The 25950-nt window shown below is 43.1% G+C and overlaps 1 protein-coding gene across 1 annotated transcript; it reads right to left on the bottom strand.

Annotated features, from left to right (window-relative positions):
- Positions 1-17778: 17778 nt before the first annotated feature.
- Positions 17779-20577, bottom strand: LOC132781756 (noggin-2-like). The gene has a single exon (XM_060786188.2). It carries the CDS (start codon positions 19528-19530, stop codon positions 18886-18888), a length of 645 nt encoding a protein of 214 aa, XP_060642171.1. The 5' UTR covers positions 19531-20577; the 3' UTR covers positions 17779-18885.
- Between the last annotated feature and the right edge of the window lie 5373 nt (positions 20578-25950).

Here is a 25950-nt window from a genome sequence, read left to right as displayed (position 1 = left end):
ATATAGTAAGATGCATAACCATCATAGGAAAGTTGGAAGTCAAATGTAAATCCATTTTTCACTGTTCTTTGTTATTTTATTCTATTGGTTTTTTTTTCATTTTCTTTTTTGTTTATATCTTGTTTTTTTCCATGTTACTATATTGAAACTTATTTAATAATTTTTATTTTAAAAACATACATTAAAACCAGGCACGCTGGAGAGGCGAAAAAGATGGAAAATTCAAAAGGACCACATAGCAAGTGAAACATCAGAGGCAGATAATGGAAGGAATATCCTGGAGGATCTGTTGCTATCGCACCCACATACAAACATGCACAGTTATTTTTATCCTCCTGTTATTGCTGGTCAAATAAGTATTACAGCTTTGGAAAAGACAGAAAAATTTGCAAAAACTCTTGATCAGTGAGTGACATTCTTAGAATCTATACTTTACAGGTCAGAATGTTTCTTTCATACCAGGAATTTGCCTGAAATTGTATGTATGTATAACACATACACACACATATTCTTTTTGACCTGTTCCTGGGGTTATTTGGCGCACTGATTCAGAAAATTTCATTGACTGCATCAGCTCTAGTTCCTTAGAGATCCATAGTTGAATTTATAATATTTTAATTCGTATCATAAATCTGTGCTCTTGGTATGAAATAAGTAAATTGTCATATAGTAAATTTATTTTAATGTTTAATATGTTGCATTCATGTCTAAAAGATACTACTTTAAACACTGGGTTAAAATATCCTGATGTTGCATGAATGAGCAAAGTGAAGAGTGTTAGACGGCATATTGTTTTATATCTGAAAATTAGAAAGGATAGGGAGAGACTGGTACCATTTTTGAAATTAGCAGGTCAAATATTTCCAGAAACAGGGCTAATGTTTGAGGCACCAAAATGTTTGTCGAACAGTGTTACACAGTGCTGTTTTGTCTGGAGCTGTTCAAATAGAAGCAGAGATACTCCTGGAATGCATGGGGTAGATTTGAGGATTCAGGACTGGCCTGAAGCAGACAATGGCCATGCTCCTGTTTCTCATTGGTTCTCCTTGCCTCCCCTTTTTAACTTCCCTTTTAACCAGTGGTTCTCAACCTGTGGGCCCCCAGATGTTTTGGCCTTCAACACCCAGAAATCCTAACAGCTGATAAACTGGTTGAGATTTCTGGGTGTTGTAGGCCAAAACACCTGGGGGCTCATAGGTTGAGAACCACTGCTTTTAACTTACCTGAATCCTCAACAGAACCCAAAGTACAGCATAGAATGGAAATTTGAACTACAGAAGTAACTAAAATCACAGTAAAATTGCAAAAGTTTCTAAGTCATAACCAATTATACCGTGCTTATTACAAAAATAAATTATTAAAATTCATTAATTTGTAACTAAAATGAAATAACATCATTATCCACCTCATCCTCTGCCCCTATGAATCTGCTTCACACAACAACAACGAACAACCCAACATACCATACCCTTTATCACAACCCATATAATGCATTCTGAAACTGCATTATATAGGAGTGTAGATGGGACTATAGTCAGTACAGAACTCAGATAATGCTGTTCAATGCAATTAAACTACACTATATGGGTCTATCCTGACCATATAATGCAGTTCCAAACTGTATCATATGACAGCGTAGAATGGGGCACAGAGGGAAGATAATATGAGAGGTTTGATTCTGGCCTATTTTAGTAAACACAAATACGAACCCTTTCCTTGCTTTTACAAAATGACCAAATCCATGCTGCCAAATAAAGTGGTGTTTATGTTGAAAAGATGACCACACACACACAGTGCAAACTATGCAAATATTTTGTGGTATATAATCTTCTAATGTATAGCCATGGCACAGAGGGAAACAACTGGAGTTATTCTCTGCACCGGTCTTTGCATGTCTAGCCTTAAATCAACTATTAACAATAATCACCCAGGGTTCATTCTTTGTGTGTGTGTGTGTATACATATACATGCACACACACACACACACTTCTTGGCTGACTGTAACTTGAGGGGAAAGGCAGTGTGAGTGAGTTGGAGGCACCTCCTTATAGATTTTAATGTTCTCCCTTTCTTTCCTGACTGCAGGCAGAAATCTCCTGCCATCCCCCATTAAATAAATCTAGCCACCAGTTCCATCCAAGGTTTATTTCCCAGGTTAGCACAATACCAGGGGTCTCCACATGCCCCTGAAACCCAGCAGAACAAAACGCCCTAAGACATTAAGGGGCCATTTGTAACCAAATCCCACAACACCAGATACTGCTGGGATTAGGTCAGAAATATTTTCCCAGAATACCCTCCCTCCATGCAACAAGCCCCCCTGCAGATGTTCGGCACCCACGCCACAGATGTTGTGCCTCGACCAGACAGGCTTCCTTTTTCCTTTCCGAAGCACTCCTGATGTTTTGTGCCAGAAATAACGGCCTTTTTAATGTCCTTCTCAACCTTTTTACGGCACTGCCATATAATACAGTTTGGAGATGTATTATATGATCAGTGTAGACCCATATAATGCTCTTCAGTGCAGTAAGCTGTATTATATAGGTCACCACTGATCATATAATGCAGTTTGGAACGGAATTACATGATCAGTGTAGACTTGTATAATGCAGTTCAGTACACTGACCATATAATACAGTTTAGAACTGTATATGATTAGTGTAGACCTATATAGATGCAGTCCAGTGAAAAACTGCATTGTATGGGTCACCACTGACCGTGTGGTGCAGCTCCAAACTGCGTTATTTAGCAGATTAGTTCTAACCAGGGAATAAGTGAAGGCCATGGTTAAACATTAAGAATAGTGACTTTTTTTCTCATATTTAGTGTTTTTCTCTTTGAAATATTTTACCTTCAGGTTTTGCACATTCATATTTATCCTGCCTCCTGGTCAGTCAATGATTCCATCCACATTGCCATATAATGCAGTTTGAAACTGCACCATGGAATGAAGTTCAGCATAGTTAAACTGCATTATATAGTAGTCTATGCTGATTATAAAGTGCAGTTTAGAACTACATTATATGGGAGTGTAGATGGAAACCGGCAGATAAGGGGGGTGCCATTGTTGCCATGAACACTACAGATTACATGAATGAGGTATACAGGCAACTTTCTATCCAAGAACATTACTCCCCTGTGGACAAAGACCCTACTAAACACATCCAACTCATTATCAGAACCATAACCCTGGAGGGACTCAGTCTTGGTTACATCACAGAAAAAGAAAGAGATTTTCTTACAACCCCACATTCTCGCACTCCGGTCCTGTACATACTATCCCAATAGTGTTGCATATCTGGATGTAAAAGTAATGAAAGACAACAACAAGTTGCTAGTTAACAATTATTCTAATATGAAACTATGCTTGTCATCACTGTACTATATGTTCACAGTTTGTCCAAACTAAGTTCTTTCAGAACCAGCACACCAAAACTCAGTATAGAATCAATCACTTTGCTACCTGCTCCACTGAAGGTGTAGTATATGCCATCACCTGTCCCTGCTCACTTATTTACATTGGTCAAACAAGCAGAGAAGTCAGGCTCAGGATCATTGAACCCAAAAGTAAAATCAGGAAACATTCTACTGATTCTATTCTGTATAAACATTTTGTGGACCTGAACCACAGCCCTGAATCATTTCAAGTACAGATTTTAGAGGTGGTTACTCCACCCAGAGACACTGACTTCCAAACTAAACTTTTACAACGGGAATCCTTCTGGATCTTTACCCTGCAAACAGAACATCCAAAAGGGTTAAACAACACCAATTTATATGACTGTTTTTTTATAACAGAGTAGGTTTTACCCCAATGTATTCTGAACTTTTAACGATATCACTATCACCTGACCAATGGACTTGCTATATCAGTAGTGGGTTGAGTTATTTTGATCCTATACTCGCCACAGAATAAAACTCCTTGCAGGGTATATTGCTCAACAAAGACTAGCTGTGAGTATTATATTATTTTTGTTTCATAGATATTATATTTCTCTATAGTTTATAATTCATGTTACAATGTAATATCACCTTTAGCCACTATCTATGTCCCCTTAGGATCCACCCCTCTAGAAGACACTTGGTGTATTTCTCACCTCAAAAGTTGAGCTTTTTGTGATAATTTGAGTAAGTAGAGTATCTGTATATATTTTTACAAACTTGATATAACAAATTGTTCATTTGTATGTGTGTATTCATGATATGTGTTGTTTGTAGACCCAACCGCCTGATGAAGGCTCTTGTGAGTCGAAACCGGTCATAGGTAGGAGTCAATTCATGTGACTACTGGAGTCTACCCATATGTAATAAAGAACAGGACATTTACTCATACAAAGACTTTGTTTTATATTTCAAGAGAAGACCAGTTGTTCCTACTTAATGTGAATGTGGCAGTCCTGTTTTTTTGATATGTGTATTTGTAATATATACATTGAGTTAATTTAGTTATTTTCATATTACCACAATCAGTGGATTTTGGCCTCCACAGTGTTAGGGGAACCCATTTTTCTTCCCTGAGTGTAAATGGAGGGTCATGTATATTATACACAAGTTCATCAAACCACTACACTCCAAAAGAGCAAGCTGTTTCGGGTCCAACCTATCTTCAAGACCGCATCTCCTTCTATGAACAGATGTTCACTATAAGTTCTTCCGAGGAGCCCCTCCTCTCGGTCCCACCTCCATTTCAAGTGTGGTTGGTGGGGACAAGAAAGAGGGTGTTCATAGTCATGGCTCCCCAGCTTTGGAATGCCCTCCCTAGAGACATTAGGCTAGCCCCCACTCTCCCAGTTTTCCAGGCACACTTGAAAAGATGGCTTTTTGAACAAGCCTTTGACCATGATTAGTACATTAATTATTAACCTCGAGGACCTAGTGATTCTCTTCACTTCAGCACTTTATGGGGCCGATATTGTATACAGTCTACTTATATACGCAGTTGTTGCTGCATTTTACTGAATCTTTTACTATAGTGGGGAGTTTATATGTTGTTTTATGTAATTTGTTATGTAAACATACATTGTTATCAATTTGGATCTCTATGTACTTCATTGTATTTTGTATATTGTTGCACTATTGGGTGTTTTTTGAGAGCCACCTGAGTCCCTTCAGGGAGATGGTGGCGGGATACAAATAAAGTTTATTTATTTGTTTGTTTGTTTGTGATGGTCAGAAATTGAAAAAGTTAGGTTTTTGGAGAACAGCTCTCAGATTCTCGTGTTCTGTTTTTGCTGAAATGTAACAGCTTAAAAGTCAAGGATTATAGAGGAAATAGAGGATAAAGAAAAGACACTAAAGAAGAAGCCAGGAAACAAGAAGTTAAAACTAGAACTAGAGATGCTGAAAAAACAGTGGAACACAACACAATTAGAACAGATAGCAAAAAATCTAAAATTCCTGAAGGTAAAACATTTTGCCCAGGCTAATAAACCAGGTAAATTTCTAGCGAAAAAACGTTTGGAAAAAAGGCAACTACAGTATATAACCAAAATAACAAAAGACGGGATTAGTTATGTTGAGGAAGATGGGATAAGGAAACAGTTTAGTGACTTTTATAAGGACTTATATAAAAAGGATAAGATACAGATGGAGGAAATAGTAGAGTATCTGACGAAACATAAACCGGAAAGACTAACGGAGGCACAAAGAGAAACTCTTAACGAACAGATAGAAGAGAAGGAGATAAGTAGGGCGATAAAAAACCTCTCTAATGAGAAGGCACCAGGCCCAGATGGGATAACCGCTATATATTACAAGAAATATCAAGAGGAGCTAATACCACACTTAAAAGAAATATTTAATAACATCCTGTCAGAGGCAAGAATTCCGGAATCGTGGCAGGAGGCGACGGTGACTCTAATACATAAGGAAGGCTCAGAAGAAGACTGCGTGAAAAATTACAGGCCGATATCCCTATTAAACATCAATTATGAAATCTTTGCGAATGTGATTGCTAACAGATTGAAAATCTTTTTAAGTGAGACCATCAACGAAGACCAAACCGGCTTCCTACCTAACAGACAAATGTGTGAAAACCTAAGAACAATATTGAATATAATCGAGTTTTATGAGGCAAACCCCCAAAGGGAGATAGGACTTTTGTTTCTCGGTGCCGAGAAAGCTTTTGACTGTGTAAATTGGGAGTTTATGTTCCAGCTAGCTAAAGAAAAGGACATGGGATTCCAGTTTATTAATGTGTTAAAAGCTATATATGCGAAGCAAAGAGCCAAGATTCGAGTAAATGGCCAGCTCTCCGAAGTCATCAATGTGGAAAAAGGAACCAGACAGGGATGCCCTTTATCCCCTTTGCTGTATATAATGTCTCTGGAAATATTGTTAGAAGAAATAAGGAGAGACGGTAATCTGAGAGGAACAAAAATAAGAAAAGAGGAATTTAAGTTAAAAGCGTATGCAGACGACATAGTTTGCATAATGGAAAATCCTGTGGAAACAGTTTCAGACTGGACGAGCAAAATTAAAGAATATGGGAAAGTGGCAGGACTGAGAATTAATGAGACAAAGACTAAATTCCTAACTAAGAATATCGGAAAAACTAAGAAAGCAGAATTAGAGAAGATCTCACATTTTAGTGTTACTAATAAGATTAAGTACCTAGGGATAAATCTAACTGCCAACAATTCACAACTTGTGAAGAATAATTATGAACAAGTATGGAGAGACATAAGCAAAAAATTAGAAAGCTGTAAACAGCTGAATTTGAGTTTGTTGGGTAGAGTGGCCATGATAAAGATGAATGTGCTTCCGAAAATGACCTTTTTATTTCTAATGATACCGGTGCTTAGAACTAATCATTGCTTTATTCGGTGGAAAAGAGACATTTTGAAATTCATTTGGTGTGCAAAAAAGGAAGGATTAAATATAAAACCATGGTGGACTCAAGGGAGAGAGGGGGACTGGGCTTACCCGACTTACAGCTATACTTTGATGCCAGTGCTTTGACCTGGGTAAGGGAGTGGGCCCTGTTAAAGAAGAAGAAACTATTAAACCTGGAGGGAGCAGATATCAGGAGGGGCTGGCATGCATATTTATGGCATGGGAAAGCTAAGATTGAAAAGAACTTCTCTAATCATTTTATCAGAGCGGCCCTACTTAAGGTTTGGGGAAAATACAAAACCAGGTTCTATAGCAAAACACCCCTCTGGCTGTCTCCAATAGAGGCTTTTCATAAAAGAGAGTTCCCCAGTAGCAATTGGCACACATATAGGCTACTGCTGGAAAAAAAAGAAAATCAGTGGAAATTAAAACCGCTAGAGACACTAAGGGCCCTAGACGAGAATTTTTCATGGTTCCATTTTTTACAAGTCTCAGAATGTTATAAAGAGGATAATAAAAATGGCTTCGCCCCACAGGAGACATTTTGGGAGGCAACCATGAAGAAAGATAGGAAATTAATAAAAGTGCTATACCAGAAATTGCTTGAGTGGGCCACAGAAACAGAGCTCATAAAAGAGAATATGATCTCCTGGGCCGCAGACCTAGGGCATACCATTTTGCTCAAGGAGTGGGAAGATATTTGGAGGGGAAAAATAAAATTTGCCAAATCAGTGAACATCACGGAAAGCTGGTACAAGGTGTTTGTACATTGGCATCTAACCCCCCAAAGGCTGGCGAAATTTCATAAAGGCACATGTAATCTCTGCTGGAAATGCGGGATACATCTAGGTTCATACCTGCACATGTGGTGGGAGTGTAAGAGAGCCAGGGCTTATTGGAGGGAGATCCACCACCAAGTGCAGGGAATATTGCAAGTCAAATTTGAGATGAGAGCGGAATACTATCTACTACATCTACTAGACTTCAAATTGGAGCGAAACAAGGAGATGCTATTGTATCACTTCTCTGCCGCAGCGAGAACAGTGTTCGCTAGCAAATGGACAACAAAAGAACTTCCGACAATGGAGGCATGGTTGCTGAAAATTAACGACTTTATGGAACTAGATTCCCTGGCAAATATGGTTTATGACGTTAGTATAAAAAGAAGGATTGATTGGCAACCTTTAAGACAGTATTTAAAAGTTAAGAAAAACATTGTATTATACATATTGAATAGATGACGATGTTAATACAAAAAGAGTATCGACTACAAGTATCTAGTTTATATTACCTCGCGGTCTGTTGGGGGAGCCCATCTGTTTGTTTGTTTGTATGTAATCCCCACCACACCTTTCCCTTTCATCTCCCCCACATCCACTACCCCCTCCTACCCCCCCCCCCCATTTAATCCGAGAGATGATGTTATCCGTGTAGTCGTAAGTGTACTGGGGCACAGGGAGTCCTTAGTGTATCTGTATCTGTGTCAGTATCTGTATTTGTAATTGTATATGTGTGAAGTCACTCAGAGTCTGTATATAATGTGGAAAATCTACAATAAAAACTATTTTTTAAAAAAGAGTCAAGGATTAACTTTGAACATGTGTTAATGGTTTTTAACTGGGATTAAAAAAATATTTCTTATATATAATCTTACTTTAACGTTTTCATATTTGTACATTTTAATTTGTATGCTGATGCTTTTATGTTAAACCGCTTTGAGTCTCCTGCAGGAGAGATAAATCGAGGTATAAACAAATATAAGAATAAGAATCAATCCTTGATGCTGCCTTGGAATGGAACTGGATCAGATCCTATCCAGTTATGTCTACAAAAACGCACACAAGCGAAGAAAACTTTTTTTGCCACAACTACACTCACATATAATCCAGTTTCTGATGTCAGATATCTGCTTTGGACTGGATTCGCCCTTTGGTTACCGGGCTGAGATCGCACCTACAGGTTTCTAAAAGGCCCAGCATTAGAGTGGAAAGCCCACCAGTTTTGGCCCCTCTCCCACAATTAGAATCCCAGTTTAAGACCCCCCCCCCGCCATAGCTTCCAAACCTGCCTCTTCCAATCGCCAATCCCGCCCACTCACGCTTCCTTTATTCAGTCCCCTCTCCATGTCAGATGCCTCCTTTTTCCTATCTCCTGTGGAGATTGCATCCCTCTCTAGTAAAACAAATTCCCCAGTCCTGAGGAGTTGACTAACTCCCTTAAAATATAATTCCTACCAGTCCAGCCTTCAGGAGGGTGGGGGTTCAAATGAGTTGGGTACCATTGAGGTAGTGTGGGGCAGGAGGAAGAACGGTCACTTTTTACCCAGGGAGAAGTGCAACAGAGTTCTTGCGACCCTGGAAAAGGATAGGTGTGGTAGTCTCCATGACAGACCCCCCGGACTCAAGATCTTGCTTTTGAATGCCAGATCCGTCAATGGTAAAACATGTCATTCAGGACTTGATCCTGGATGAGGCGGTGGATCTGGCGTGCATCACCGAGACCTGGTTGGATGAGTTGAGGGGGGGGGTTAAACATTAGCCAGCTGTGTCCTCCAGGTTTCGGGGTGCGTCAGCAGGCCAGGTCTGGGGGGTGGGGAGGAGGGGTTGCGGTGATCTTTCGGCAGACCATCGCCCTGATCAGATGCACCGTCCCACAATCTCCGAGGTTTGAGTGTGTCTACTTGAAGGTGGGTTCCCGAGACAGTCTGGGAATTCTGCTGGTGTACCGCCCACCCTGTGACCCGGCAGTTTCCCTGCCTGAGCTAGCAGAAGTGGTCTCAAATTCGGCCCTGGCCTCCCAACAACTTATAGTTTTAGGAGACTTTAATATCCATGCCGAGACCACATTGACAGGCGCAGCTCAGGATTTCATGGTTGCCATGACGACCATGGGGCTGACTCAAGTAATATCTGGTCCCACACATCAGGCGGGACACACGTTGGACCTTGTTTTCATTGTGGACGGTGGAACAGTCAGAGTGGAAGAACAAAACATCCTTCCATTGTCATGGTCTGACCATCATCTGATTAGTTTAAGATTAACCATACCCGCTAACCTCCGCAGGGGTAGTGGACCGATTAAGTTGGTCCGCCCCAGGAGGGTTATGGATCCAGAAGGACTCCTGAGGTCTCTTGGGGATCTTCCTGTCTTGGAGACTGGCGATCCTGTTGACGCCCTTGTTGATCACTATAATAGTGAGATGTCTAGGGCGATTGACATGATCGCTCCCGAACGGCCCCTCTCGTTGCCCAGAACCACACCGACTTCCTGGTTTACCGAGGAGTTGGCTGTGATGAAGCGCTGGAGGAGAGACCTATAGAGCATCTGGAGGAAATCTCGGGATGTGTCTGACCAAGCACGGGCTAAAGCTGCTATAAAGGCTTATTCTGTGGCTTTGCAAACAGCCAGGAAAGTATTCTTGACTGCTCGCATAGTGTCTGCAGCAAATAGACCATCGGAGTTGTTCCGGGTTGTTGGGGAGCTTCTCCGGCCTCCTGAGGTTGGGGAGCTTCTCGACGACTCGGCAACTCGGTGCAGCGATTTCGCGCACTATTTGCAGGCAAAGTTGCTCAGATACGTCTTGAGTTGGACTCCAGCTTGAATACAGTACCAGATGAGGTAACCGAGGCACCTGTCTGTCCAATCTTGTGAGATTCTTTCCAGCTTGTTCTACCTGATGACATGGAGAGGGTTCTTGGGACTGTGAGGGCGACCACTTGCTCTCTGGATCCTTGTCCTTCCTGGCTAGTGAAGCTGGCCAGAGAGGGGTTGTTGGAGTGGTTTGTGGCCATAATAAATGCCTCACTGGGCCAGGGTAAATTCCCGACCTGCCTTAAGCAGGCGGTGGTAAAACCTTTGATAAAGAAAACCTCCCTTAACCCAACTGTATGCAACAACTACAGACCAATCTCCAACCTCCCATTTTTGGGCAAGGTTCTGGAGCGGGTGGTTGCCTCGCAGCTTCAGGGATTTCTCAATGACACCGATTTTCTGGATCGCTCACAGTCTGGCTGTAGGCCTGGGCACAGTACCGAGACAGTTTCGGTCGCCTTGGTGGGTGACCTCCGAAGAGAGCTTGACAGGGGGAGTGTGACCCTGCTGGTTCTCTTGGATATCTCAGCGGCTTTCGGTACCATCAACCATGGTATCCTTCTGGGGAGGCTCGCTGAGATGGGAGTTGGGGGCACGGTCTTACTGTGGCTCCGGTCCTTCCTGGAGGGCCGTTCCCAGATGGTGAAGCTGGGGGACTCCTGCTTAGACCCTTGGCCATTGACCTGTGGGGTCCCGCAAGGTTCTGTTCTGTCCCCCATGCTATTTAACACCTACATGAAACTGCTGGGAAAGGTCATCCAGAGTTTTGGAGTGCGGTGCCATCTCTATGCAGATGACACCCAGCTCCACTACTCTTTTCCATCTGACTCCAAGGAAACCCCGAGGATACTGGACCAGTGCCTGGCTGCTGTGGCAACCTGGATGAGGAAGAACAAGCTGAGGATCAATCCTGACAAGACAGGTCCTCCAGGTCAGTCACTCGGCTGACTGGGGTATTGGGTGGCAACCTGTGCTGGACGGGGTTGCACTCCCCCTGAAATCACAGGTCTGCAGTTTGGGGGTCCTCCTGGACTCAGCACTGATGCTTGATGCGCAAGTGTCGGCGGTGGCTGGGAGGGCCTTCGCGCAATTATAACTTGTGCGCCAACTGTGACCTTACCTCGTGAAGTCTGACTTGACCATGGTGGTCCATGCCTTAGTTACCTCTAGATTGGACTACTGTAATGCTCTCTACGTGGGGCTACCCTTGAAGACAGCCCGAAAATTACAACTTGTCCAACGTTCAGCAGCCAGAATAATAACTGGGGCAACTTACAGGGAGCGGTCAACCCCCCTGTTTAAGGAGCTCCACTGGCTGCCATTTATTTTCCGGTCCCAATTCAAGGTGTAGGTTATCACCTATAAAGGCCTAAACGCTTTGGGATCCACCTACCTTCGTGACCATATCTCTCTCCATGAACCATCTCGGGCCCTCCGTTCTTCTGGGGAGGCCCTTCTTTCGCCCCTGCCAGTCTCCCAGACTCGTCTGGTGAGTACAAGGGAGAGAGATTTTTCCTCTGTGGCTCCCCGACTCTGGAACTCACTTCCTGGAGAAATTAGGAAAGCTCCTACCCTAGAAACCTTAAAAAAGAACCTCAAAACCTGGCTCTTCCACTGCTCATTTGATGAATAGATTTACATCCTCATACTAGTGCTTAGTTTTAACGGTTTCTGTTATTGGAGTGCATTCCCCCCATAGGAAAGCTTTGCTCCACGACCTCCACTAAAATGAGCTCTCCTCCGCAAATAATCTGTCCTTGTTTATCTCGTGTTTATCTCACCTGAGTTTTTAATCTGTTGTTACCCAGTTTTCTTTTATCCATTACATGTAGCTCGCCCATGTTATTGTGATTGTGTTTATTGTAATTTTATATCGCTATGTTGCCTTTTGTTTTATGTAATTGCGTTATTATTGTTTATTATTTGTGTTTTCGGTTTTGTTTTATTTTATGTAATTGTTGTTTTTGGCTTGGCCTCATGTAAGCCGCACCGAGGGTACAAATAAAGATTATTATTATTATTATTATTATTATTATTATTATTATTATTATAGAGCAGTGTAGATCCAGCCATTGTGCTCTCAGGCTGGACCTACACTGCCATATAATCCCGTTTCCAAATCCAGATTGTCTGCTTTGAACTGGATTATATGCGTCTACACTGCCATATAATCCAGTTCAAATCAGATAATCTGGATTCAGAAACTGGATAATATGGCAGTGTAGATGGGGTCTCAGAGGAACTGAGCTCGTTTTAGCTCATTTGAATCTGGCATAATTTTTAAAAGAAGGACAGATCCTTTAGAAGACCATTGCTGCAAGTATCAGAGGTCATGGGGATCAAGTATATTTATGCCTCTGCTCCACCTTGATATCATTTCTTTCCTGGGACGGAGCCAAGTAGGGATGTAAAGAATATTCATTAATATTTCCTTCCTGGCTGAGAAGGGAATATTCTTGCATTAAACCAAATGAATAGGTCATCATGAATATTTTTTTAAAGGGAAAAGAAAAAAGACTTGCCTGTTATGGGTAAAAGTTCTGTTGGCTCAGACTAAGAGTGCACCTATACTGTAGAATTAATGTAGTTTGATACCACTTGACATCACCGTGGCTCAGTGCTATTGAATCATGGGCACTATACTTTTACATGATATTTAGCCATCTCTGCCCAAAAGGCCTTCCCAAACTACACATCCCAGGATTCTGTAGTGTTGAACCATGACGGTTCAAGTCAGGCCTGTAGCGAGGGGGTGGTTTTAGGGGTTCAAACCCCCCCCCCCCCCGGAAATGTTTCAGTTTTTTTTTTTAAAAAAAACCTGGTTTACTCATGAATTTTTAACTGGTCAACCAAATCCCCATGCTAAGTCTATGAGATGCAAAAAATTAAGAGTCCCTCCAGAACTGCAAGCACTATCTCAGGCAAATACTGACAATTTATTCACACTGTCATTACTTGCAGCAATAGCCGATGTAGCGAAGCAACCAAGTTGGGGTGTGTGTGTGTGTTGAATGCTCTCATTAAGGAGGCCAGACTTGGTAGAGGTGGTTGACAGGGGCGGAGCTGCAGGCTATGGAAGGCTGCTCTGCCCCCTGCTGTGCTCTTTGCTTCAGCGTGAGCGAGGAGGCAGGTTTCAACCCCCCCCCCCCGCGCAATTTTCAAACCCCCCCGAAAATTTCAACCCCTCCCGAATTTTTTTTCTGGCTACGGCCCTGGTTCAAGTGGTATCAATCCGCATTCATTCTACAATGAAAATGCATGCCACGATTTCCTCTTCATCTGCCCTCACATCCCATAGCCCAGGGATCCTCAAACTTTTAAAGCAGGGGGGCGGTTCATGGTATCTCAGGCTGTTGGGGGCCCAGACTATAGTTTGAAAAAAAAAAAGAATGAATTCCTATGCACACTGCACATATGTAATTTGTAGTAAAAAAATATGAAAGAATAATACAGTATTTAAAATGAAGAACAATTGTAACAAATATGCTCTTACCAGTATTCCAGTGAGATGTTCCTGCTTCTTGGCAGGGGGTTGGACTGGATGGCCCATGAGGTCTCTTCCAACTCTTTGATTCTATGATTCTATGTGTGGGCCTGCTTTTGACTGATTGTTGTTGTTGTGTGCCTTCAAGTTGTTTTAGACTCAGGGTGACTCTAAGGACCTCTATACACTTACCTCTCCTTGAGCCCATTTCACTGGCAATCATTGATGAAATGGCAGGTGTGAGAGGTGCCTCACGACACACAATACGCCCTCCCTCCTTCCCCCATCACAAGGAGGGAATGGGACAAGGCACCTGATGGCACAAGGCAAATCCTGTCCCAGAAGAGGAGAAAGGGGTCAAAAGCTCCAAATGTGATAAGGCCTAAGTCTAAGGTTTAAGGCAGGGACCAGGTAAATGACTTGGAGGGTCATATCTGGCCCATGGGCCTTAGTTTGGGGACCCCTGCCATAGCTCGTAGCCAGGGCATAGAAGCATTAGCTTCCCCCCTTTGCTACTTTTCAGCAATGTACAAACTAGGTAAATCATCATTTGTGGCCTTAGTTTATGTGTTTGTATGTGCCTTCAAGCCACCTGTCAATTTATAGCAACCCATGAGGGATGTCTAAAGACAAATGAGCATGCTTACTCTTATTTACATATTTTGAGAATGTCATGGGAACCTACTGTATTAGTTTAGTGACCTGGAGTGTCTTAATTTGACTCTGCTCCTAAAGAACTGAAATTCGGTGTTTCTCACTCAGCATAGAGATTGAATGTTGAGAATAGCAGCTGTCACTCACTCTGCATTCTAGTTTAATTCGAATTTCTGAAACAATTGGCATTGGAATGTGTGTGTGCTGAGTTACCTTTTCTGTGTTTCTGTCGCATATGGCCAGAATGATATATATTTAAAAACAAGGTTCTTGTCGTAACACAGCCATGTCAAAATCTGCGTTGGAGAAATATTGCCTCAGGAAAAGGATTATTAGGTGACCAATCACACCGTTGCAAGATGCATTAATGTTGTGGTATGTTTTAGTGTGGAAACCATATATACTGCACATAAAAATCTAGATGCAGTCAGATATACGGAGAAATTGTCAAAATTGTCTTCATTCCTGCCAGTGTTTTAACAACTGCTTAATCATGTAGCAATGACAAGATATTAGTAAATTGAAAGACTGGCTAACTTATCTCAATACACATGTACAACAGAATGCACAACATCTGAAAAGGAAACACAGAGAAAGGAAGGATCTAACACAGTTTCATCCAGTGCACATGTGCAGTCGCCTATTGTACTATTGAACAGCTCTTACTTTGGGGAAGTTCTTCCCAATATTAAGCTGACATGTTTTTCTGGCCATTTCAATCTATTTCTGTGTGTCTTATCCTGTGGAACAACAGAAAACAAGCTTGTTCCATTCCTCATATGACAGTCCATCCTCCTGGGTCCCAAATGTTGTATAATAAACATATAAACACATAAGATATTCCTGGGATGTAAAACTGCCGTCTTCCCCAGCAGACAGGCATGACAGCAATGCTTTTCCTGAAAGCCTGACACAATCAAGATACAATACAATTGTTGCACCAAGAGCTACCTTGCAGGGAGATTGGAAGCAATCACTTGAAAGAATATTCCAGGGCTGCTTCTTTTTCAGCGTTATAGATACTTATATTTGTTTAGAAGCTTACAACTGGGCCCTGAAGATTTTGCTCTGGTATTTTAATGGGTCTGCCGATTTCCTTTATGCTTCCTGCATTGCAATATGAGAAAATACAAAATTTTGTGTTCGCCTTCTGTTTGAAAGTGTTATTTCCTGTTTAATGGTGCAGTACTTACTTTGAAAGTTGTTATTCTACTCCAGAAGTTTCATTTTTGTGGCTGCCACAAACTAGGTGGAATTGGTTGAGACTATAAGATATTCATTGAAAAACTAGAGCAAAATGTGCTGCAGGATGTCCCTCCCACAAAAAACAAAGTTTTTGCAGTTAAATAAACGTTGTCCATGTTTTATGATAGAAACAATTAGAAAATGACATTTATAACCCAGGAACAAAAATAGTGTTACATAGTGTAATCAACATGATCTACTCCTGCCCCTTCCAAATCAACATGCTATTCCATTAGTAGCCAGAGGGAAAAAGATTTTCCCAGCAACACTCTATTCAGCCAGGGTGTCAAATGCATTTTCATCAAGAGCGATATCAGCCTCATGGTAGCCTTCAAAGAGCTACTGAATCCATGAATGGAAAATCTGTGTATATAGAGGGTCAACTATAATATTTTTACACGGTGCTGGCGCTCTTTAGTTTTTACCCAATTTGAGCCCTCCAGATATTATTGAATGGCAACTCCCATCCCTTTTATCTGCCATGCGGACTGGGATAATGGGAATCAGCAGCCTTTCTGGCTCTGAGGAGTGAGGAAAGGTCAGAGGACATTTTAAAGCTCAACATCATATCTGCAAGTCTTGCATCAAAATGCAAACCCCAATCTCTGGCTCGACAGAACAAACTGCAGCCTTCCAGATGTGACTGTGCCACAACTCCCATCAGTTGCATTTCTGATTCCCATCAATGATGAATTCAGGAGTTGTAGTCCAGCATCTGGAGTAGGGCCACATAAATGATGTGGCAGCCTGGATTTAGTTTGCGAGTCTTGCATTTGACGCATGTGATTGATTGTGAGCCCCCCCTTACTGTAATGTCAAGAACTGTGCAGTAGTTTACTCTTAAATGAATAATTAAAATGCATTAACTCTACAAAAGCCCTGCAGCTGGTAGAGACAAAAACTGCTAGAACTGGCCTGCGATACTGATCAAGGCAGCTGCTTGCCTTTTTAAGAGACTCCTTGGGATCATGCTGTAACTATAGACTCCGTCCGGGTGGTAGTTCGGGACGTACCACTATATCACCGGACGCGGCGAGGAACTAAGGCTGCTGGTAATATTTCAGACCATGGCTAATTTTCCAGACAGGAATGGCTCCAGGCATTTTGTTGTCTGAAGCCAAGAAGGCAGCTATTGCTTCCCATTGCTGTTAGAGAAGAAAAGCTTGAATGGTAGCCTTGATGCTGGTGATGGGGTCATTTTTACCACTAAAACCCAAGACCACAAGAGCACTTAAGGGCCAAAGGATCGAACGTGTGGCCATTCCAACATCAAACACAGAGAATGACTGGAGACTGGCAAAGAAACAGTTAGGAGGATGTCAGTCTTCCAGGCCCAGAATATACTATGTGACACAATTTTTGTTCCTGGGTTATAAATATCATTTCTTAATGGGTTTTATCATAAAACATGAGAAAAGTGTATTAAACTGCAAAAACTTTGTTTTTGTGGAAGGGACATCCTGCAGCACATTTTGCTCTAGTTTTTCAAGAATATCTCATAATCAAGTCTCAACCAATTCAACATAGTTTGTGGCAGCCACAAAAATGAAGTTTCTAGAGTAGAAAAACTACTTTCAAAGTAAGGACCACACAATTAAACAGGAAATAAGTTTCAAACCAGGAACATAGTTTTTTTTTCAAATTTTGTTACATAGTGATATCTCATCTCAAGCATCTGCCTAATGATGAAGCCTATTTTCCGAAAACTGTTACAGTTATTTCCTTTTGTAAAGCATGCTTTATAGTTCTCTATTATCACCCTCACTTTGCTCAGATGCACATTCTGACCACTGAGAATCTAACTCCAATCTGGTGATGTCTAACATAATTGCATAGCTGGGTTCAAATGCATAGGCTTTAGATTTTATTTGATGTAAGGTGTGGCTTTGGGTTTTGTTACTGGTCAACAGACTCAAGGTGTGCCCACCCCATTAGCCCATTTCACAGAGATCTGTAGTACATCCTGGAAGTATTTCTTTAGCGATAGAGTTTATTGCTAAAAATGTTTTTATCAGTCATGGTTGATATGTACACTGATATGTTGAAAAAGGAATATTCAAGTAAACATTTTCAATATTTTTTCTGGCATAATCTCTAGCTTTCTCTCCTCCTATACACAAACATGAAAAATAAATAAACTGTGCACAAGAAATGCCTTTTAACGTATCTACATCACTATATGTAATCCAAAACAAACAAAAAATTCACCCTTTTTGCAACATACTTAAAAAAAATCTTCTTAATCAATATACATATTTTTTTAAAAACAATTTTGAATATTAGTCTGAAGATCAGCAACAAATTTGGAAGGAAAAGAAACAAAAACAGGAAAAAGAAACAAAACTTTCTAAAGGGAGGTTGAGTAGTATAAACCGTCTTTTTTAGGAAACATATCCTTCTTCCCATTTGCCAAAGGAAAGTGATCAATTTGGAAAAGGTCAGCTTCAACATGTGGTCCTGCATCATCATCGTCCTCTTCATATTATTATTAATAATAACAATAAAAATAGCCCACCAAGAAAACACACACCACTGAATCTTCTCCCTTTAAAATTTCTCTGTATTTACAAAGGATGGTAATTTCCCTTTTTGTTAGAATGCTATATACGTATAAAAATAGACATCTGAATGTGGTGCTCAGCTTTTTCCACAGCCTGCACTGCAGCTCCTTTCAGGTTTTGCCCCCCCCCCCCTTATTTCAAATAAGATAAAATAATTAGAGAGAGAAAAGAAAGCCCAGTGCAAGGGGCTGCTGAGGGGATGGGACGAGGATGAAAAAACAAACAGGTGAGGTCCCTTATGGATTGTGTGTCCCTGTTTCGTCGAGTCTCTCCATGGGTCCACCGTGAGAGTTCTGGGTCCAAACATGCAGTCCCTATGCCGTGTTGGAAGCATGTTACCCACAGAATACCTAGAGCTTTTGTGGCAGGACCCATGTGGCCCGGATGGAAGGTTGCCAATGCCATTCCGCCTCAAGGGGCTTCCAGGTGAAGGCTTTCTCAGGCAAGTGGTCCGCATATATCCACATGTGGTGCACAAGGGCAGTTTGTCAGGTCACCCAGGAACCTTGAGTCTGGCTAGCAGGCGCACTTGCACTCAGAGATCACTGGGTACTGCACCGGGATCCAAGTGCAATACTTTTGCCGGGACCACCCTTGGCAGTACCACCTCAGGAACGTCTTGGTCACGGACTTGACTGGCTTGCAGTACATGCCCTCCGGGAAGGAGCAGGACCGCTCTGAGAAGCAGTTCCCTTCCTTGATGTATCGGGGCCAGAAGCGGGCCCCCAGGTCCTTCCAAGTGTAGACCACCGGGCAGTACGTGTAGGCCCACAGCCACTGCAGGAACTTCCGCCGGGCCTTCTTTCCCAACCGCAGCCGTGCCCCATATGGTGTCTCCCCAAGGTCCAGCTTCTTGAGCTCGTTGGGCAAGGGCCCCGTCCCCTTGAAGGGCCTGTGATGCGGGTCTGAGAGGTTCCCCTGGACTGGGGCTGCCACCGACATGAAGTGGGGGTCGAAGCTGCTCCCCAGCTTCTTCCTCAAAGTCCTCTCGTCCAGGTCCTGTTCCTTGGGGTCATACTCTGGGTCCGGATGCTCAATGATGTCCTTGACGGGCAGGTTGTCGCTGGGGGACGGGCGCAGACGGAGGTAGGGCTGGCCGCAGCCCTGGGGCCATAGCACCGCCAAGGAGGAGTAAAGCAGCAAGGCCTGGGGGGCCTTCATACTCCCCTCGGCCCTTGCCCTTTGCCAAGTGCTGCTCCTGATGCCTTAAGATGCCCTGAGGGCCTGCTTTGCCAATGAGGGGTCACCAAGAGTGTCCTGGGAAAAAGTCTGTCTTGAAACGGATCGCCCAAGAGTTGGACCGTGGTCTCTTTCCTGCCACTGGGGAGAAGGGCACAAACTAGGAGAACTAGAGAAGGGCTGGGAAGGATGGAAGGCGAGGAGGGGAGAGATGGAAGGAAGAGGAGACGGAAGGAAGGGCTTGTTAGCGGCCTTGGGTCCACAGGGCAAGGCGGGTAGAACAATCCAGTGAGCGGTGGTAGCAGTAGTCGTAATCCGAGGAATCTTCACCGCCAAGAGGGGGCCCCCTTCCCCAGGGCAGCCTCGCGCTCTCTCTGCGCCTCTCTCTGCCTTCCCGGCAATTCAGCGCGGCGCCCGGCGCTCCTCCTCCTCCGCCTCCATCCCCATGGTGACAGCTGGACGGGGAGCCCCGGCGCCCCGTCTAGACATGGGCATGACAGCCTGGGCCTCGTGAGGCTGGAGCCCGAGGACGAAGAAAAGACCCGAGGAGAGAGGGAGGGAGGGAGGGGGCGCGGCTCCTGGCTTATCCGCTCCGCGCCGCCGCCGAGGGTCTCCCCGGCAGGGACTGCCCCACGGCTCCGAAAGTGCTGGCCGGCTGCATGTTGGCCGGGAGAAGAAGGGGGCGAGCGGGTTCAGGGGAAGGTCCGCGCCGGGCTAGCCACCTCCCCGGTCATGCTCCCTGGGACGAAAGCAGCTCTGCTTCGAAGTCCCTCGGACCCGCTGAGAGGCGAGGATGGACTCCGCTTTGCCCCGAGCTCCTCCTGCCTTTCCTTTCCTTTCCTTTCCTTTCCTTCTTCGCGCCCTGCGGCTTTTCCTCCTCCCTCGTTCTCACTCACAACCCTGCCTTCTCTGCTTCCTTCCCTCTGCCTCTCCTCCTCGGACTGCGGCGCTGGCCCCGCTCGGCCCCAAGTTAAATATCCCCCTCGGAGGGAGCCAAGTGTCAGCCTGCGGTAGGGCCCGCCCCCCTCTCCCCATTGGCACCGCCGCACCTGATCGACAGCCTCCTTTCCTCTCTGCCGCGCGGTCTTAGCACCCGTCTTCTAGAAACCCCCCCTCTTTCTCAATCCTCCGGCGCCTGCCTGGCTCGCTTAGAAGAAGACTCGAGTCGGGTGGAAAAGCGGCTTGGGAGAGGCGCCTTGGGGCCCTTTCTGCCAAAAGGGAGCCCGAAGAGAAGGCGGAGGGGAGATGGGGGAGTCAGGCTGCCATATTTCGAAGCAGGGCTCGGAAGAGTCAACGGACGGGCAGCAAGGGAGATTTACTTGGGCATGAGGAAGACCTACCGGACTGTTAAGAGTTGTTCAGCAGTGGAACTCTGCCTTCGCAGTCTTTTAAGCAGAATCTGGGTGGCCATCTGTCGGGAATGCTTTGATGGTGCTTTTCCTGCATGGCAGAAAGAAAGGAGTTGGACTGGGAGGCCCTAGGGGTCCCTTCCATTATTATTATTATTATTATTATTATTATTATTATTATTTAGAGGCTGGGTGGCCATCTGTCGGGGATGCTTAGGGATGCAGAAGGAAGGATGGCTTTCCTTCTGCAGCATGTGGATTTGATGATGCTTTTCCTGCATGAAGGCAGAAAGAAGGGGGTTGGGCTGAATGGCCCTTGAGGTCCCTTCCAATTCTATGCATTTGTTTGTACATAACAACACAGCAGACGTGCACATTAGGTCCGAGTGTCTGTGGTTTGTCTCTGAGTATCAGGCTCTTCCCAAGGGCCTGGGATATTAGAGGTATTTTTGCAGAATGCTTGCAGTTCTGAGAAGAGTGGCCTTCCTTCTGCAGCATGTGGATTGATGATCTGTCCAAATTAAGCCTTTTCCAGTGCTTTTCGAGGTTTCTTGGAATGCCTTCAAGCGCACCAACCACTACTGGTACCACTGTTGTTCTCTTTTGCCATAGTCGTCCAATGTCAATTTAATTATTATTCCAATTCTATTATTATTATTATTATTATTATTATTATTATTTAGAGGCTGGATGGCCATCTGACAGGGTGCTTTGATGGTACTTTTCCTGCATGAAGGCAGAAAGAAGGGGATTGGACTAGATGCCTCATGGGATTCTCTTCCAGATCTAGGATTCTATAAGAGGGTCTTACATATATGTGTTTATGTAATTTAGTAATGTATTGCATTTTTATGTTCATTTGTTTAATTAGTGTTTTGTACCCTGCCTCGAGCCACTAGCAGAGAAAGGTAATAAATAAATGACATGTATTATTATTGCACTGTGATTCATTTGGATTTTGTTCCTGGGTCAGTTCCTGGGTAAATGTAATTTCTGAATTGGTTCTATCATAAAAACATGGAAAAAGTTTGTTTAACTGCAAAAACGTTTTCATGGGAGGGACATCCTGCTACAGCACATTTTGTGATAGTTTTTCAATGAAGATTTCTTCACAGGGTATCAACCAATTCAACCTAGTTTGTGGCAGCCACAAAAACAAAGTTTCTGGAGTAGAACAACTACTTTCAATGTAAGGACCACACAATTAAACAGGAATATATATGAATTTGGCTGGAGTTACACTTCAAAATGCACCTGTTTCAACTTGCACACAAATTCAGCTTCCGAACAAACCTACAGAAGCTCTCGCGTTTTGTAACTCGGGGACTGCCTGTACCTTCAATATAAAAAATGTAATTATTAAACCATTGTCATTGAATTGGGGTCAGACCACATACCACATTCCCTGTTAGAAATCTAAATCTGCAGTAAAAGTGAATGTGTATGTACCTATGTATATATTTTCCAAGTTGGGTGTATGTGTGATCCACAATGTTGGGGTTTATAGTTCTGCTGCCTTCAAAGATCAGACTGAACCCAACTGAAGGTGGATCTGGACCCAACTTGGCACTCAGACCCATCCTGGCCAACGTTGAATACGGGCAGAGTCCATGCGGATCCAAAATAGGTTTCTGAAGCCACTTACAGACCCACCGCCAAGTCTGTTCTTAGAACACAATCAGACTCATGGGCCACGAGGGATCGCCTGTAGTATAGGACCTCACCCAAGTTGGTCTCATCCACAAATCTGATGCATACCTTCTATTCTGGGACCAAGACAGAACCTCTGGATTGCTCATTCATCACTTATATCCAAGATGAATAGACACCATTGGTTAGTATTATCTGGATTTGGTCTGTCAACTAGTTAAAGACTTATCTAACTGTAACACAATTTAGTCCACTGGTCACCAGGTTACCTGCAAGAATACCACAGAGGACCTTGTCTAAATCTTACTGTTGCCTCTTAGTAAACAGATTCCTTTCAAAGTGTGCACAGGTTGGTTGTTTAATGATGTTTTCTAGAAACTTTCCTCATATCCTTATACTTCTCCTCACCATTTGGCAGTATCATAGTTGTTAATGTCAATCCGGTAGTCACCACTAGGTTTAAACTCACTCAATGGCTTTTTATTTAGCACTCTGCAGAATGGGCTAAACTGGGAGGTTGCCCTCTTAAAGTCCAGTTTGCCAACTCATGTAAATGTAAACAGCCATGTAGAATGTTAAACTTTTCTCTATTAAGATATAAGTACACCTTGCTCAAAAAATTGTGGAAATGTGTAAGGAAAGAAGCAATAAATGTTGGAAATATAAGGACCAAGAAGGAACTTTCTACCACATGTGATGGTCTTGTAAAAAAAAAAAAGAAATTCTGGGGCAAGGTGCAAAAAGATATATTTAAGTGAAATATACAATTAAGACATGAATTATTTTTATTAAAAATGTCAGATAAGCAAACGAAATCACTAAACTACAAAGTACTGCACCACATGATTGTTGAAGCACAGATGCTATATGCACAACATTGGAAGAAGTCAGACTTTCTGACAATTGAAGAATGGATTGTAAAAGTTTTCACAGTAGTGGAAATAGATAAATCAGCAATGATGAACAAAGAAAAAAAAAGCCACGCAAAAACAACTTTGTCAAAGACTGGATACCATTTCTAAATTTTGCAACAGTAGATGGAAAAGTTTTTCTTAATTTAATCTGTCAGAATTTTTGCATGGAATGTTTAAATAGTAACCATCATGCTGGAAAGAAGAATGGAAAAATATTGTAATAGGTAGGAAGAACATAACTATACATAACTGTCTCTAACACAAAGGACAGGAAGGCACTACAACGAGATGCAACAGAGGAAGGGCATAGTCAGCCACTGTCACTGTACAGATATTAGGAAATATTGCATTTGTTTATGTATATTTTTATTGTTATATCTGATAAATATGCAAATTAAAAATAAAACGTTTAAAAAGTCCAGCTTGCCTAAAGGAGACAACCTAAACTCCTACATTACACCATATAACCCGATTTTTGTTCCTAGGTTCTGAATGTCATTTCCTAATTGGTTCTATCATAAAAACATGGAAAGGTTTTATTAAACTGCATACACTTTGTTTCTGTGGGAGGGACATCCTGCAGCACATTTTACTATACTTTTTAAGGAATATCTCTTCATTAAGTGTCAACCAATTCAACCTAGTTTCTGGCAGCCACAACAACTACGTTTCTGGAGGATACCAAATACTTTCAAAGTATGTAACACACAATTAAACAGGAGTAACACTATCAAGCCAGGAACAGAATTTTTTTCCCGTTTTCAAGCATGTTATTGGAGTGCGTGGTAGCCTCCCAAATCCAGAAGCTTCTGGATTATCTAGATCAATTTCAATATAATAATAATAAACTTTATTTTTAACCCTCCCTCTCTCCCTGAAGGGACTCAGGGGACAGACGGCTTTGGTTACATTGGTGGATAACCTACGGCGAGAACTGGATGTCGGCAGTGCATTCCTGTAGGTTGTCCTGGACCATGGAACATGGTATCCCGAGCCACCTTTCTGCGTTGAGACTTGGAGGTACTCGATCATAGTGACTTCATTCCTTCCCAGAGGGGGAAAAACAGGTAGTGGTGCTGGTGGACCCTTTCAAACCCCTGGTCATTGGCATATGGAGTTTTTCATGCACGAATGGGCAATGCCCAAATGATAAACTGACAGTGCTTCGACCCAAATGTCGTGCAGAGCTTGAAAAGGTTACCTTTTGAACGATAATTTGCCAGAATCATCCAGGCAATATGGCTACTGCAACTCCCAGGATTCTCCAGCCAGCATGTCCATTGGTCTGCCAACTGGGGGAGACTGAAACCACAGTCTAGGGAAAAGCAACTCTCCTAAACAAAGGCAACTTGTTCAGGATCTAACTATTGTTTTCATGTCTCAAAGAGTTTCTTAATTCTGGATTTAAAAACAACAACTTCCGAGGGCGTTTTAAAGATAATGGTGCCAGCAATACCTGTGTGAAGAACTGAGGCCCAAAACATGTGCCAAGAGATGTCCTACTTGCCCTCTGACCATGAGATACCAGCCATTGTGGTAGGAGAGGGTGCAGAGTGGAAAATGATGTCTGTTGGAATCTCCAGGAAATCTCTTACTGCTTCATTGTCAGGGAGAAAAACACCAGTGTTGCCACCTCCCCCCCCCCCCCCCCGCCAAGAATTCAGAAACAGAGCAACACTCACAATTAATGCATCAGCAAAACAATAAATTAAAATTATCCTCCATTTAGGTTATAAAAGAGGCAAATCACAAAGGCAAAGAGTGGTGACAATGTTCACACTGCATGTTCTAGTGTTCCGCCACAACCACACTTCCCATAACTAGTTCTCATTAGCTCTTCGAGAACCTTCTGGTTTTTCCCCAGAGCCAAGTTTTCTGTTGCTTAGATGAACAAAGTGTCCACCTAGCTTCTGTTTGCGTTGGAAAGCATCAGATGTGGACTAAATGAAGAAAGGAGGAAGAGGGAATGGGGAGGGGACGAGAGATCCATGCCAAATAGTCTTCTTGGCACACTTGGCTTCATTACAGCACAAAAAAGCCTGGCACACACGAAGCTGATGAGTTCATGTTCCAGAACTGAGGACTCTAAAGTCACTTCCTAGAAAACGAACTTTCACGCCACAAAGCAGGTGCAAAGGCAACCCTGGGAAAAAAGGTGATGTCAGAATATGGCCAGGCCTCTCTGAACTCATAGAATCATAGAATCCCAGAGTTGGAAGAGAACCCAGGGGCCACCCAGCAAAACCCTATTCTGCTAGGCAAGAAGAGCACAATCAAAGCACCCCTGACAGGTGGCCATCCAGCCTCTGTTTGGAAGCCTCCAAAGAAGGAGCCTCTGCCAGATTCCCAGGCAGAGAATTCCACTGCTGGCCAGGAAGTTCTTCCTGATAATGTTCAGGTGGGATTTCCTTCCCTGTCATTTGAACCCATGGCTCCATGGAGTCCAGACTCTAGGGCAGCAGAAAGGAAGTCTGCTCCCTCTTTCTTAG

The sequence above is a fragment of the Anolis sagrei genome, chromosome X (assembly GCF_037176765.1).
Source record: "Anolis sagrei isolate rAnoSag1 chromosome X, rAnoSag1.mat, whole genome shotgun sequence".
Lineage (NCBI taxonomy): Eukaryota > Metazoa > Chordata > Lepidosauria > Squamata > Dactyloidae > Anolis > Anolis sagrei.
Note: the sequence above shows the minus strand (reverse complement) of the source record. Positions and strands in the feature narration are given on the sequence as shown.